The following is a 13,218-nucleotide window of genomic DNA, read 5'->3' as shown; positions in this document are numbered from 1 at the left end:
GCGACACCTCGTCTGGTCGTGTAATGGCTGCCGCGCCAGATGACACTCACAAAATGGCGGCCACCACTACTACAATGCCAAGTCAAGACCAAGTTAAACTTCCCGAGTCACGTCCCATCTCCACTGATCTTCTAGATCTACATCACGCCTCTGGATCTGTTTGGGAGCGGCGTGGGTTGCGTTCCAGTGTGGCTGATCCACCGCTGACTTCAGCACGAGCGGCTGGCATTCCTAAACCTCCGCCGGCCGCCTCTCACTCAAGCCCGCCGGCCGCCTCTCACTCAAGCCCGCCGGTGGCGACGCACTCAAGCTCACCGGTTGCTACGCACTCAAGCTCGCCGGTTGCTACGCACTCAAGCTCGCCGGTTGCTACGCACTCAAACTCGCCGGTTGCTACGCACTCAAACTCTCGGGATGCTATGGACAAGATGGCCGCCGCGCCAGTGTCTGGGAACATAGGGGTCATTCCAGCCAGTGAGTCCGCTCCACCCCGTGAGCCCGCTGCAGCGCCCACCGAGGAGGTAGGCACAGAGCCACCGCCTCAACTATCCAAACGGAGGAGGAGGAGGAGGAAGGCTTCCTCCAGCCCTCAAGGCCCGGAGGCCTTCCCAGAGCCCGCTGTAGGCCCGGAGGCCGTCCCAGAGCAGCCCGCTGCCGTCCCAGAGCAGCCCGCTGCCGTCCCAGAGCAATCCGCTCTTCCTGATACGGCCACGGAGGCCGGCGCCGAGCTCCTCGCCCTGCCGGCGCCACCCGAGCTCCTCGCCCTGCCGGCGCCACCCGAGCTCCTTACCCACGAAACCGCCACGGCCTCCGTTGAATTCCCCAAGAACTTTTTGGGGGGGGGCCATATACTTGAGGGTGGGGAGCTTGTGGGTGGGGACCCTGCACGGCCGCGATCATCAGCGGCCTCCGAATTGCTTGAGCTTGCGGGTGGGGACCTTACACGCCCACGGCCGCCTAAGCCACCTGACCTACCGTGGCCGCCTAAGCCACCTGACCTGCCGTGGTTGCCCAAGCCACCTGACCTGCCGTGGGCGCCCAAGCCACCTGACCCGCCGTGGCCTCCCGACACTTCTGACCCGCCGTGGCTGCCCGTGGCACCTGACCCGCCGTGGCTGCCCGTGGCACCTGACCCGCCGTGGCTGCCCGTGGCACCTGACCCGCCGTGGCTGCCCGTGGCACCTGACCCGCCATGGCTGCCCGAGTTCCTGGACCTGCATTGGAGACCCCGTTCCCGTCTGCCAACAGGTCTCCAATGTACCCACCCCCCCTCCCTATCTGTGCCATTTACGCCGCGAGGACGCGCCTTCCGGAAGGGGGGCGTTATGTCACGATCACTGTCTGTTCCTGTCAGTTCCTGGACTCCATTTCCCATAATCCTCCTTGCCAATCACATGCACACTCCACACCAATCACCAGTTGCCACATACAGCTTAGCACACTACCTGGACTATAAAGGACTTACACACACACCACCTCATTGCGAAGTCTTGATTTGCCCCGGTGATCATTACTAAGCGTTTTCTTGTGGACTGTTTCCTGGTTTCCGTTGGACTGTTTATTCTTTGTGATTCTCTGCTGCCTGCCCTGATCCTTGCCTGTGTACTGGACTGTGTTTGTTTGCCGCCTGCCCTGATCTCTGCCTGTGACTCGATACTGTTTGCCTGCTGCCTGCCTCGACCCTTGCCTGTCCTTGTTTATGTTCCTGCCTTTGCCCCTGTCTACCTGTGTAAATACTGTTCTTAATAAAGCTTGCAAATGGATCCCCGCTCTGCCGACCCATCATTACAATTAGTTTGAGCCTGATGAATCTTGACATTGTCATCCTGGAATATGGCCATGATGTGTCTTCCTACATGGTTGCTTAAGAAATGAAAATCTACACACTCCATCAATTAGGGTTAGAAGAACCTTTGCCAAACATATAGGCCCGGTTTCACAGACAGGGCTTAGACTAAGCTAGGATTAGGCCTTACTTCAATTAGGGCATTTAAGTAACTTTTATAAATGTGTCTAAGAAAAAAACATTACTGGTGTGCATCTTGAGAGAAAACAATTGCACTGACATTTTTAAAGATAGTTCAGTGCAAGTTTCTTTCAGTTAAAACAGCTCAAACTTGCATTTTAATCTAGGACTAGCTTAAGCCTTGTCTGTGAAACCGGGGGATAACATGCTAGAAAAATAATCATCACTGCAATAATGATCCAGTCATAGACTCTTAAGCATTTGCCTATTTAAATCCAAACAGCTACTTTTTTATTTGGTCGGGCGGTAATATATACAAACTCCATTTCCAGAAAAGTTGGGACATTTTGTAAAATGCAATAAAATCAAGAATCTGTGATTTGTTAATTCTCTCAAACATTTATTTAACTGACAAAAGTACAAAGAAAAGATTTTCAATGTTTTCACTGACCAGCTTAAGTGTATTTTGTAAACATAAACAAATTTTGATTTTGATGGCTGCAACACACTCCAAAAAAATAGGGACAGACGCATGTTTACCACTGTGTCTGTGCTGCGTCACCCCCTGGGTGGTTTCTACTGTGACTACGTAACACTATCTTGGTCACAAGCCACTTCCTCTATTCATATTACTCAGCTCCTGTAAAAGGTTTATAGATTCAGGAGGAGTCAGGTAGGCGTACAATATTTTCTTCTTAGATTATATTATCTCAGGGTCTACTCTGATCACTACCGTACCTCCTAGGCCTACGGTTCAGATATCAACCAAGCCTACCTGGGTGGGGTGGGTTAGCCTACCAACCACAGCTGGCTCTTCGCCCTCAGAGGACAGCTATGCCTGCTAATGCACTCCCACGGCCCACTCTGTTGCGACTGGTTGGCAACCTTGACTGACTTTGTAAAGTCCCTCAGGATATCTTTATAAAAATCTATCTTTTTAGACAGTCAACTTCTGATACCCCAAATGGATTCTCACTCTACAACAATAAACAGACTGAGACAACACTATCAGAGTTTGAGGGCAGTCCTCATTCTCATTTTATTATTTCTTGCAAAGGCAAAAGCTAAATACACCACTCTATGCCAGCTGAGCTGGAAGTTCCATGGGCCAGAAAAATAATTACATTTTATAGCTTACCCTCTTCTCTACTCAGTATATGTTCTCTATAAAAAAATCAGGTGTCTTCCTTGATCTTCTGAGGGTTGTGGTCTAGCGCTGGCTTCCGCTTGCTGCTTGCTTGTATGCTCTTTCTTTCTTCAGCAAAACTACACAGAGAGCTATAAATGCCCCTGTTTTTATATTCACTTTTGACACACTTTATCTCTTCATTTACGCACATGTGGCTTCATGTGCGTAACTCATTACCTGCATGCATCAATTGCTATGTTACTTGCGTCTGTCACCTTTTTTACTTGCGTCAATGCATTTCCTGTTTGCGTCAATGGCTTTAGCAATACACACATTTTTTTATTGTACATTTTATCAGATTTCTACCTTGCTAGACATTTATTTCCTAACTGTCTTCATTTTTGGCAGTTATACACAACAATGCTTCTATCACCCAGAACCCAGAACCCATAATGCAACATACGACCAAAGAGTTTTGTTACCGAAACTCTTTGGTCATTTTTGAGAGAGATGCTAACGGTCTAATCAGATTCAATGAACTATGCTAAGCTATGCTAAAAGTGGTACCGCCAGAACCGAAGATCGGCTGAATGGATTCGAAAACGGGAAAACTCAACTGTTTAACTCTAGGGGAGTTGGAAAATGAGCCTATTTTCAAAAAAAGTGGAGTGTTCCTTTAAGTCAAACAAGCCTTTCGTCTCTAAATGAACCAACCGTTTTAAAATAATCATTTGAATGAATGATTCAACACTAGTGTAACTCTTTCTATGAAGACCATGCTTATAATGATTTATAGGCCCATTTATAAGTAAGTATTACTATTCTATAAATATATTTATAAAGACTCATTAAGACATATACTGCATTATAAGAACAGTTATAGTTACATTTATATTATTTATATAATTAATTATAAGTCATGCATTTGCTTTTTCAATGCACATGCATTGAAAATTTCTATGCTGGTCTTCATAGAAAGTGTTACCAATTATTCATTAAGACAGGATTAGGATACCACAAAAAACACTATCGGCAAAATATCGTCTTATCTTTGTCGAAAAAAAAATGCCCCAAAATATAGTTCTTGTGTGTGTGTGTGTTTGGGTATTTAGCCATTATAAATAATATATATATATATATATATATATATATATATATATTATAATAATTTCTTTTTATATATAATATATATTATGATTGTTATGTATTTATTTATTTCTCTCTCTCATACACACATAATGAAAACAAAAAAAAAGAGTAAGAAATACATTTTTAAACTAATTTTATCAGAGAGACGACTAGTCTAATAATTACCCTATAACTTCTGCATACATACAGTACATAATAAACACCAAAACGAGATGATATTTTGTCTGGTAAACTTTATCTTTTCTAATTATGTTGACCAGCAGCAAGTTTTCTTATAGGAAACACTAGTGTGCTTTCTTTGCTCTTAAATATTTTCTGGATTAGTATAAAGATGTAAATTAATGTAGTGATTAGATATTATTTTTCAATAGCAAAAAATATCCAATTTGTCATCTCAGTCTTGTGGTCATTCTGACACAATGACAGTTCTGTTTAATTCACTCTAATAGGGCAAATATACTATTTTAGCAAAACAGCCAGCACCAAACTGTTAATGTTGTTTCTTCATTAAACAAAAAAAAAAAAAAAAAAAAAAAAAAGCTACAAATATTAAGCTTTATGCAGTTAATTATAGGATAGCCCATGTAGGCCTATAATTTATGATTTCTATAGGGAAGTAGCCTACCCCAACACAATTCACAAAGTAAATAACCTAGTAGGATATACAGCAAGATACAGAACATAAACAACAAGAGGAGCTTTCACTGCGTCACACGCAATCAATAGCCTATTGCCATTTGTTACAACGTCCTAATTTTGGTTTAGGGTTAGAAGAGGCAACACCGAGACTGCAATCATTAAAAAGGCTGCAAAACCAAGGCTGCAAAACCACCACCCTGCCACAAATATGGTAGAACTATCACTTCTACCACTAAAGATTGTTTTATAAATAATCTTCCAGATCAGTTTCATTCTTTAGCATACCAGATAGCTTAGAAGAACTCGATGTTGCAACAGAAACTACTGACTCTCTCTTTCCCAGCACATTAGACTCAGTTGCTCCTTTGCACTTAAAGAAGATTAAGGAAATTAGTCCAACGCCATGGTACAATGAACACACTCGCGCCCTTAAGAGAGCAGCCAAAAAAATGGAATGCAGCTGGAAGAAAACAAAACTAGAAATTTTTCGCATTTCATGGAATGAACACATTTTTATGTACAGAAAGGCCTTAAAAACTGCCAGATCTACTTATTTTTCTAATCTCTTAGAAGAAAACAAACACAATCCTAGGTATTTATTTGATACAGTGGCTAAATTAATAGAAATAGAAATAAAGCTTCAACTTCTAATATTTCCATTTCGAATATTTTTAATATTACCAAAGCACAGCAGTAATGACTTCTTGCAAGATTGATAATATTAGAGAGAAAATTATAACCATGCAACCGTCTACTACAGTATTGCATCAGACAGTGCATTGTAGTGTCCCTAAGGAAAAATTCTATTCATTCACTGCTATAGGAGAGGAAGAATTGTCTAAACTTGTTAAATCCTCAAAATCAGCAACATGTAAGTTAGACCCTATATCGACTAAGCAGATCGTGGTTGTATCTCTCTATTAATGTTACTGGATCTTAGTGCAGCATTCGACACTATCGATCACAAGATTCTTTTAAATAAACTCAAAAATTATGTTGGCATTAGTGGAATTGCACTGTCATGGTTTAAATCATACTTATCTGACCGTTATCAGTTTGTAGTAGTAAACGAAGAGATGTCATATCAATCACAAGTTCAATACGGAGTACCGCAAGGCTCAGTACTAGGACCGTTGCTTTTCACTCTGTACATGCTACCCTTGGGAGATATCATTAGGAAGCATGCCGTTAGTTTTCACTGTTACGCTGATGATACTCAACTCTATATTTCTTTGCACCCTGACGAAACTTACCAATTCACAAAATTAATGGAATGCACAGCTGATATAAAAAAATGGATGACCAGTAATTTCCTACTAGTAAAGTCTTTGATACCAATCTTTCATTTAAAAGCCATGTTTCTAGCATTTGTAAAACCACATTCTTCCATCTTAAAAATATATCTAAACTATGACATATGCTCTCAATGACAGATGCGGAACAGTTAGTTCATGTGTTCATGACCTCAAGGCTAGATTACTGTAATGCTCTACTGGGTGGTTGCCCTGCTCGCTTGATAAACAAACTACAGCTGGTCTGAAACACAGCAGCTAGAGTTCTTACTAGAACCAGGAAGTATGACCGTATTAGCCCGGTTCTGTCAACACTGCATTGTCTCCCTATTAAACATTGTATAGATTTTAAAATCTTGCTAATCACTTACAAAGCACTAAATAGTTTAGCTCTCCAGTATCTGAGTGAGCTCTTAATGCATTATAGTCCTTTACGTCTATTGCGATCTCAGAATTCAGGCCAATTGATAATACCTAGAATATCAAAATCAACCCCAGGAGGTAGATCCTTCTCCTACTTGGCACCTAAACTTTGGAACAGTTTTCCTAGCATTGTTTGGGAAGCAGACACACTCTGTCAGTTTAAATCTAGACTAAAAACGCATCTCTTTGCCCTGGCATACACATAACACATTATCAATTTATGTTTTCAAATCCATTAAAGGATTGTTAGGCTGCATAAATGAGGTCAGCTGGAACCTGGAACACTTCCTATAACACCAGATGTACTCATTACATCAGAAGAATGGCATCTATGCTAATATTAGTTTCTCTGTTTATCCCGAGGTTTACCGTAGTCAGTCGGATCCAGCAGGTATCCAGGTGAGATTGAGGACCTGTGCCTAGACACGATGACAACGCAGCCCTAAAGTGTCATCTAATTGCATCAATTAGATCATCCCCTGTGAAGGCCTCACTGACACGAGAGCCAGTGGCACAGATCCTCAACATACCGTCCCATACCGGCGTGATGAATATGATCTTCAACTACATGGAACCGGATTAAATATTTTGACTGTTGCAATCCCAATCGGGTTTATGATCTGTCTGTTCACTGTTCGCTGTTGGCCAGAGGAGAACTGGCCCCCCGACTGAGCCTGGTTTCTCCCAAGGTTTTTTTTCTCCATTTTTAACACCTGTTTGTCACCTGATGTCACCTGTTGGAGTTTGGGTTCCTTGCCGCTGTCGCCTTTGGCTTGTTTAGTTGGGGACACTTGATATTCATCGTTTTTCATCTGCTGCATTGACACCATTGTATGCGAACTACATTAATAACTATTGATTTTTACAAAGGAATGAATCAATACTGAATTTACTTAAGCTGGACAATGACACCATTCTCTTTAAAAGCTGCCGTGCAGCCAAAATTATTTACCTGTTATCACTGTAAAACTGCTTTGACACAATCCCCCTCTCTGCCCCCCCTAAATTTGAAATCGTATCGCACCAAACTATTTCTTTAAACCGGGTGCAATGTGCAGTTTTTGCTGTAGCAAAGAAAAGAGTAGGCTAAGTAGGTGTGTGCCTATGAAAACTGTGTAGGTGTGTCTATGAAACTGAAAGAAGGAGGGAAAGAGAAAGAGAGAGAAACACAGAGGCACACAATTACCATCAGGACGTAACACATTTCTTCCTTTTTGTGTGTAATGCAGCCTAGTAGGCAAGTTGTTGTTCAAGTATGTATTAACAGAAACTGCTAAAGAGTCAACAGAAAGTGATATTTCAATGGTATTCTCTGCACTTGTCCTTCATGGTTATAATTTAAGAAAGCGAAAGTAAAAGTGCTTTATTAACACGTGGCCTCGTATGAAAGACAGAACCTCTAATTTTTATGATAAAATTATTATTTTATTATAGCTCTTTCTTTGTATAAAGTATGGACATTAAGTTTATTGTTTTATCAATACTTCTGATGATCGCTGATGGTATGTATTTCTTTACATTGATACTCGAAAATAGCCTTCATGTTTTACTTTTTCATTTTTTTATGTAATCAGTTTCTCTATTTCTTTACAGGCTTCACTGTGCGCGGTCCCTCTGGTCCTTTGGTTGTTCCTCTGGGATCTTCAGTGGTTTTGCCCTGTTATGTTGATGAACCTTTACCAATGAAGGATCTGGATGTGGAATGGAGAAGAACAGACTCAGAGACTCTAGTTCATCTGTATCAAGATGGTGAGAGTCGAGCAGAGGCCCAACAGCAGGATTATCATGATAGAGCTCATTTCTTTACTGATCAGATTCAACATGGAAACTTCTCTCTCCGTCTGGACAATCTGAGAGCTGAAGATGAGGGAAAATACACATGTAAAGTTTACAGTCAGGAGGATTTTGGAGAGACTGTGGTTCAAATATATGTTGGTGAGTGAGAGCCACTTGAATTCTAGTGAACATTTCAGTGAAATGACATTTTATGTATTTTAAACTTATGTTTAAACCATTATTCTTTCAGATCGTTTGCTAGTATCAGGATCTAATTGGCCCGTATCTGCATATGATGGTGAAGACATCACTCTGAACTGCTCTGTAGACTCTCACATCAAACCTGAACACATTGAAGAGGTTTCATGGAAGAAAACAGATGAAGATGAAGATATTCTGGTTCTGCTCTACCAAAACAATGAGACTTTTCCAGGTTCATCAAATGAACAATACAGAGACAGAGTTGAGTTCTTCACTGGTGAAATCCACAAAGGAAACTTCTCTATCAGACTGAAGAGTGTCAGAACTGAGGATAAAGGAGTTTACATGTGTCAAGTGTTTGCTGGAAGACTTTCAGCCAATGCAACTGTAGTACTGGAGCGACTGGGTGAGTCAACAAAAATAGCAAAATAAATTTAAATAGAAATTAATATTTATTAGAAAAAAAAAATAGAAACTGAAGGTGCTGATTTTGCAGTGTAAAATAATTCTCTGACATCAGTGCCTCATAAACAGAACATTTCATAACTTCTCTCACTCCAAACAGTAAGTTTATTTTTTAAATCCCGATATACGGGTGGAAAATGGCCATTTTGTGCATATGCACCGTTTAGGCCCCTGGTACTCGAAATGAGAGCCGTTCGAAGAATGCTGATATTTCACAATAACAATAAACATAAACTAGCTTCTTCTGTATTTCCAGTTTGTAGTTTGGATCCTTCATTGCAACATTTAACCTGATTCTCATGTTTAACAATCTGCTTGACAAATAATTTATGCTACGGCTCACTGACATGGATTTAAATGTGTTGTTATCCTTTTTTTTTTTTTTTTGTAGATCATGTAAATATTTTTTTTAAGGTGGCATGCCTCTTAATCTTTTGCTGCATAATTAGTAAATCCTGACATAAGTTTTTTGTTTTGTTTTTTTTTTTTACACAAAAAGAGGGTTTGCGCTGGCTCAAGCTGTTAGTAAATCTGGCTCTTGGTGAAAATAAATGCTTGCAAAAAAATATAGTTAGGACTATATATATATATATATATAATTGATTCAGTGCAGTTGTAAATGTTATAATTGATGTTTGTGTTTCACAGGTTTCTCTCTTTTGCACATAACTGTGTTGGTTTTCTGTTTTGTTGCTGGATCTGGAGCTGTACTTCTGCTCTGCTGTCTGATCTACTGCAGATCAAAAAACACAGGTTTGTTTGAAAGGAAAATCTTATTATTTCTTGTGATTAAATGTTTATGTATCACTGTACGTGTTTTTGCTGATTTTAGTGTGATTACTCTACATCTTTTCTTTAGTCTCCAGAAGCACAATCTGGAATCTTCAGCTTTCTCTGGTCTTTTTTCCAAACATCTGTATGTCCATCGCCTTCATCTTCTGGGGTCTCACTGAGGGTGAGTTTAGTACAGTAGTCAACATTTGAAGTGGATCAAAACCTTTCATCAAAGTTATACTAAAACCTTCTTCTTAGAACTTAGTTCTGAAGAAACTTTGATGAACTTTTCTGATCCACTTCAAATGTTAACTACTGTAGTTTATATATTTAAATATAACACTACTAAAGCCAAATAATAGGAACGTGGCAGATTTTATTAGTCTTGTAATGTTGTACAGAATTGTCTTGTCTCTGACTCTAACTTTGTTGGTGTGTTTATTCTGTCATGATGAGACTTTTATTTATTTATTTCATCAGTATCATTTAATAACCGTCAATAAATATTCTGTTCCAGGATTTCTGCATGAGACCGTCACTTGCTGTGCTCTGTATATTCTGAGGCCTGTTATGTTGATTTGGGCTTTGCCTTATTTAAAGTATCTTCAAGGTATGTTAGGATATTTTTTTTTTTTTTAGAACTTTTTATTATTATTATTTTTAAGGAGATCAGTAAACGCAAATTGATGGCAACATATTAAGACTTAGCATGTCAATATTGTTAGTGATTAATTCTATTGCAGTTAAATATATTAAATTGTCAAATACTGAAGCATGAAAATATTTAAAACCACAAACTCAGCCTCATTTTTTTGTTTTATTTTCTAATTGTATTCTTGGCATGTATTGAATGTGTCAAGAAATTTGTAGTGTTTAGTGAAAAAAATACACTTGGTCCTATTACCTAGCACTGCTTATATGTAGAGTACAAGTAATGGAATGGATATGTAATAATAATATTATATAATGACTTTTTGCAACTCTTTCTGTCCACAGACAACATTAAAACATGGATCATGTTTATCAGAATAACAAGTGAATTTGTTGTTTTTACAGTCATTGTTTATTCAGGTGGGTAAATCCTGATGTTACACATCAGAGGTCATATGCTCATTATTCTGACATTAAAAGTGTTTTAAGAAATTACCTGTTCTGCCATCTTCAATAGACCCGGCAGTATTCAGCTGTTAAATCTTACACCACCCTCACTCTAAAGTCCTTTCGTCCAAACCTGAATACTCAAAATGATTAAAAGACAGTGCCTCAAAGTCTCACAACTGTCTAGTATCCCAGGATTACTTTCTTTTTTTGCCATTTACAACAACAATTGTGATTTCTCTGAACATATATTTCAGTGATATATCTGTCAGGTAGTAGAAACATTTTCTGTATCCTGCTTTAATAGTACAACAGAAACTATGGGTGTCATAATTTTAAATATGTTTGAATGTTTGAGATATTCTAAATTATAAAATAATAAGATTATATTAATCATATATTATAGTTTATATTTTACTACATTTAGTGTTGAATTATCTTTTCTAAAATTTTATGATGTACATGAGGTGACCTTCACTTTTCTTGGTACAGATTCAGTTATTATGGCCTAATTTAATTCAAGAAACTGTTTGACAAACATTGTTCAGTTCACCACATCTTTAGATATGTACTGTTCTTTCTCAGGACATCATTTATCTTGTGTGACATTTATTTTTTATCTATTCCTCCAGTTCTTTTTACATATGGCTGGAGAAAGAGTGCACATGATACACGCATCGAACCTTGTGTATGTTCTGGACAATACTCTGGAAATGTTGAGAAGTACCACATGCTTTTTAAACTATACTTTGTAGCTGTTGTGCTGTTGTGTCTCTTCCTGAGTGCAGGTAAGAGTCTCTGTGTAAGGTTAATACGTTTATTAACAATGGTTTTGTACATTTATTTTTTATTTAATAATCAAATACATAAGAGCCAAGTTTCCATTTTAGGCCTGACTGAGTGTTAATGTTTGATTTTTAGTTGACTTCGAAAGACTACCCTTTAAAAAAGGGATAAGATGGTTTTTTTTCTATGCATGCATGTCTCCAGGTGAACAAACTCTTATTTCAGTGATTTTAACATTCATGTTTAAAATCTTCTGAGCAATCATATGTATTTTAGTGACATATTATTGACTATTGTTTTTTTTTTTAATGGGAAAATAATAGACTTATTCTCTTATTTTAGCATTTTTAATTTTGATAATTATTCTACTACTACGGCTTCTCTACAAGCTTATTTTATCTCATCTGCAATCAAAATTCAAATGTAAGTACATGCTGAAATACATTCTTATCATTATTGTATTTGTGCATTTGTGAAAAGAGTAAAACCCATAATAATACTCCTGTATGTGTTATTTTGAATACTGAATGGCAATACAATGCTTAAAAATATATGCTTAATTCATAGTATTTGCTAAACCATGATTTAAGGTTTCCTTTTTATTCCTAACTGTGTGTTAATGTTTGATTTTTAGTTGAATTTAAGCTACCCTGTCAAGTGTGGATAAGAGGGGCTTTCTCATGCTGCAAAACATGGATAAGAAGGGCTTTCTCATGCTGCAAAACATGGATAAGAGGGGCTTTCTCATGCTGCAAAACATGGATAAGAGGGGCTTGTTTCTCATGCTGCAAAACATTGATAGGAGGGGCTTTCTTATGCTTCAAAACAGTGGTGAACGATGGTGAACAAACTCTGATCATTCTCAATACAGCATTTTACATAGTCACAAATATAGTTTAATATAGACTGTTGTAGTGATTTTGTATAAGCCTCACATGAAGGCACCACAAATGTAGTTATTTATGGTCTTAAATATTAATATTTTGTATTAATATTAATATTGAGTCAGATGATTCCTTCCAATATTTCGGGGCACCAGTCAGGATTCTCACCTTGACAACAAAGAACAATCATGAATTAAAGCTGCAAGCAGCGATGAAAGGGCCCTCGCACCCGGGCTCACCGCTACCAATTGGCCTTAGGAAAACAGTGAACAATGGGTTACGTGCATGTAAGCGAGTAAATACAAGGGAAATATGGCAAAGTCATTTCAAAGTGCCACACTTCCTGCTGCCAATAGGTGGCGCTTTGACTGTAACTGAATATTGCCATGTAGATGTCTTCAGGCCAGGACTATTATCAAACATGTGAAGTTTGGAGCAGATCAGACATTGTATGCCTGAGTTACAACAACTTCCTGTTTCATGGCGTTAATCGCATACATTAACAAATAGCCAAGTGTTGCATTATTTAACATGTTTCTAGTATGTTTGGCACTTCGTGGCATATTGAAATGTGTTTCTGTGAGTGAATTACAGAGTGAAAACTGAATGCCAAGTAGATGAGTAACGGATTGGACG

At 38.8% G+C, this 13,218-nt stretch overlaps 1 protein-coding gene across 2 annotated transcripts in view; it reads left to right on the top strand.

Annotated features, from left to right (window-relative positions):
* The window catches only part of LOC127509450 (uncharacterized), a 62,936-nt gene that overhangs the window by 18,279 nt on the left and 31,439 nt on the right, over positions 1-13,218 (top strand). Inside the window, exons 1-11 of one of the 2 annotated variants that reach the window (XM_051888185.1) lie at positions 7,706-8,100; positions 8,192-8,533; positions 8,625-8,981; positions 9,689-9,793; positions 9,900-9,995; positions 10,332-10,424; positions 10,811-10,885; positions 11,545-11,700; positions 11,834-11,902; positions 12,041-12,121; positions 12,333-12,539. In XM_051888185.1, the coding sequence (XP_051744145.1) occupies positions 8,052-8,100; positions 8,192-8,533; positions 8,625-8,981; positions 9,689-9,793; positions 9,900-9,995; positions 10,332-10,424; positions 10,811-10,885; positions 11,545-11,700; positions 11,834-11,902; positions 12,041-12,121; positions 12,333-12,539 (1,630 nt within the window). In that variant the 5' untranslated portion in view covers positions 7,706-8,051. Of the gene's footprint in view, positions 1-7,705; positions 8,101-8,191; positions 8,534-8,624; positions 8,982-9,688; positions 9,794-9,899; positions 9,996-10,331; positions 10,425-10,810; positions 10,886-11,544; positions 11,701-11,833; positions 11,903-12,040; positions 12,122-12,332; positions 12,540-13,218 lie in introns of those variants that run through there. The other variant, XM_051888184.1, reaches the window with a different exon arrangement.

This window comes from Ctenopharyngodon idella, chromosome 3 (assembly GCF_019924925.1).
Source record: "Ctenopharyngodon idella isolate HZGC_01 chromosome 3, HZGC01, whole genome shotgun sequence".
Taxonomy (NCBI): domain Eukaryota; kingdom Metazoa; phylum Chordata; class Actinopteri; order Cypriniformes; family Xenocyprididae; genus Ctenopharyngodon; species Ctenopharyngodon idella.
This window is presented reverse-complemented; position numbering and strand designations above follow the sequence as displayed.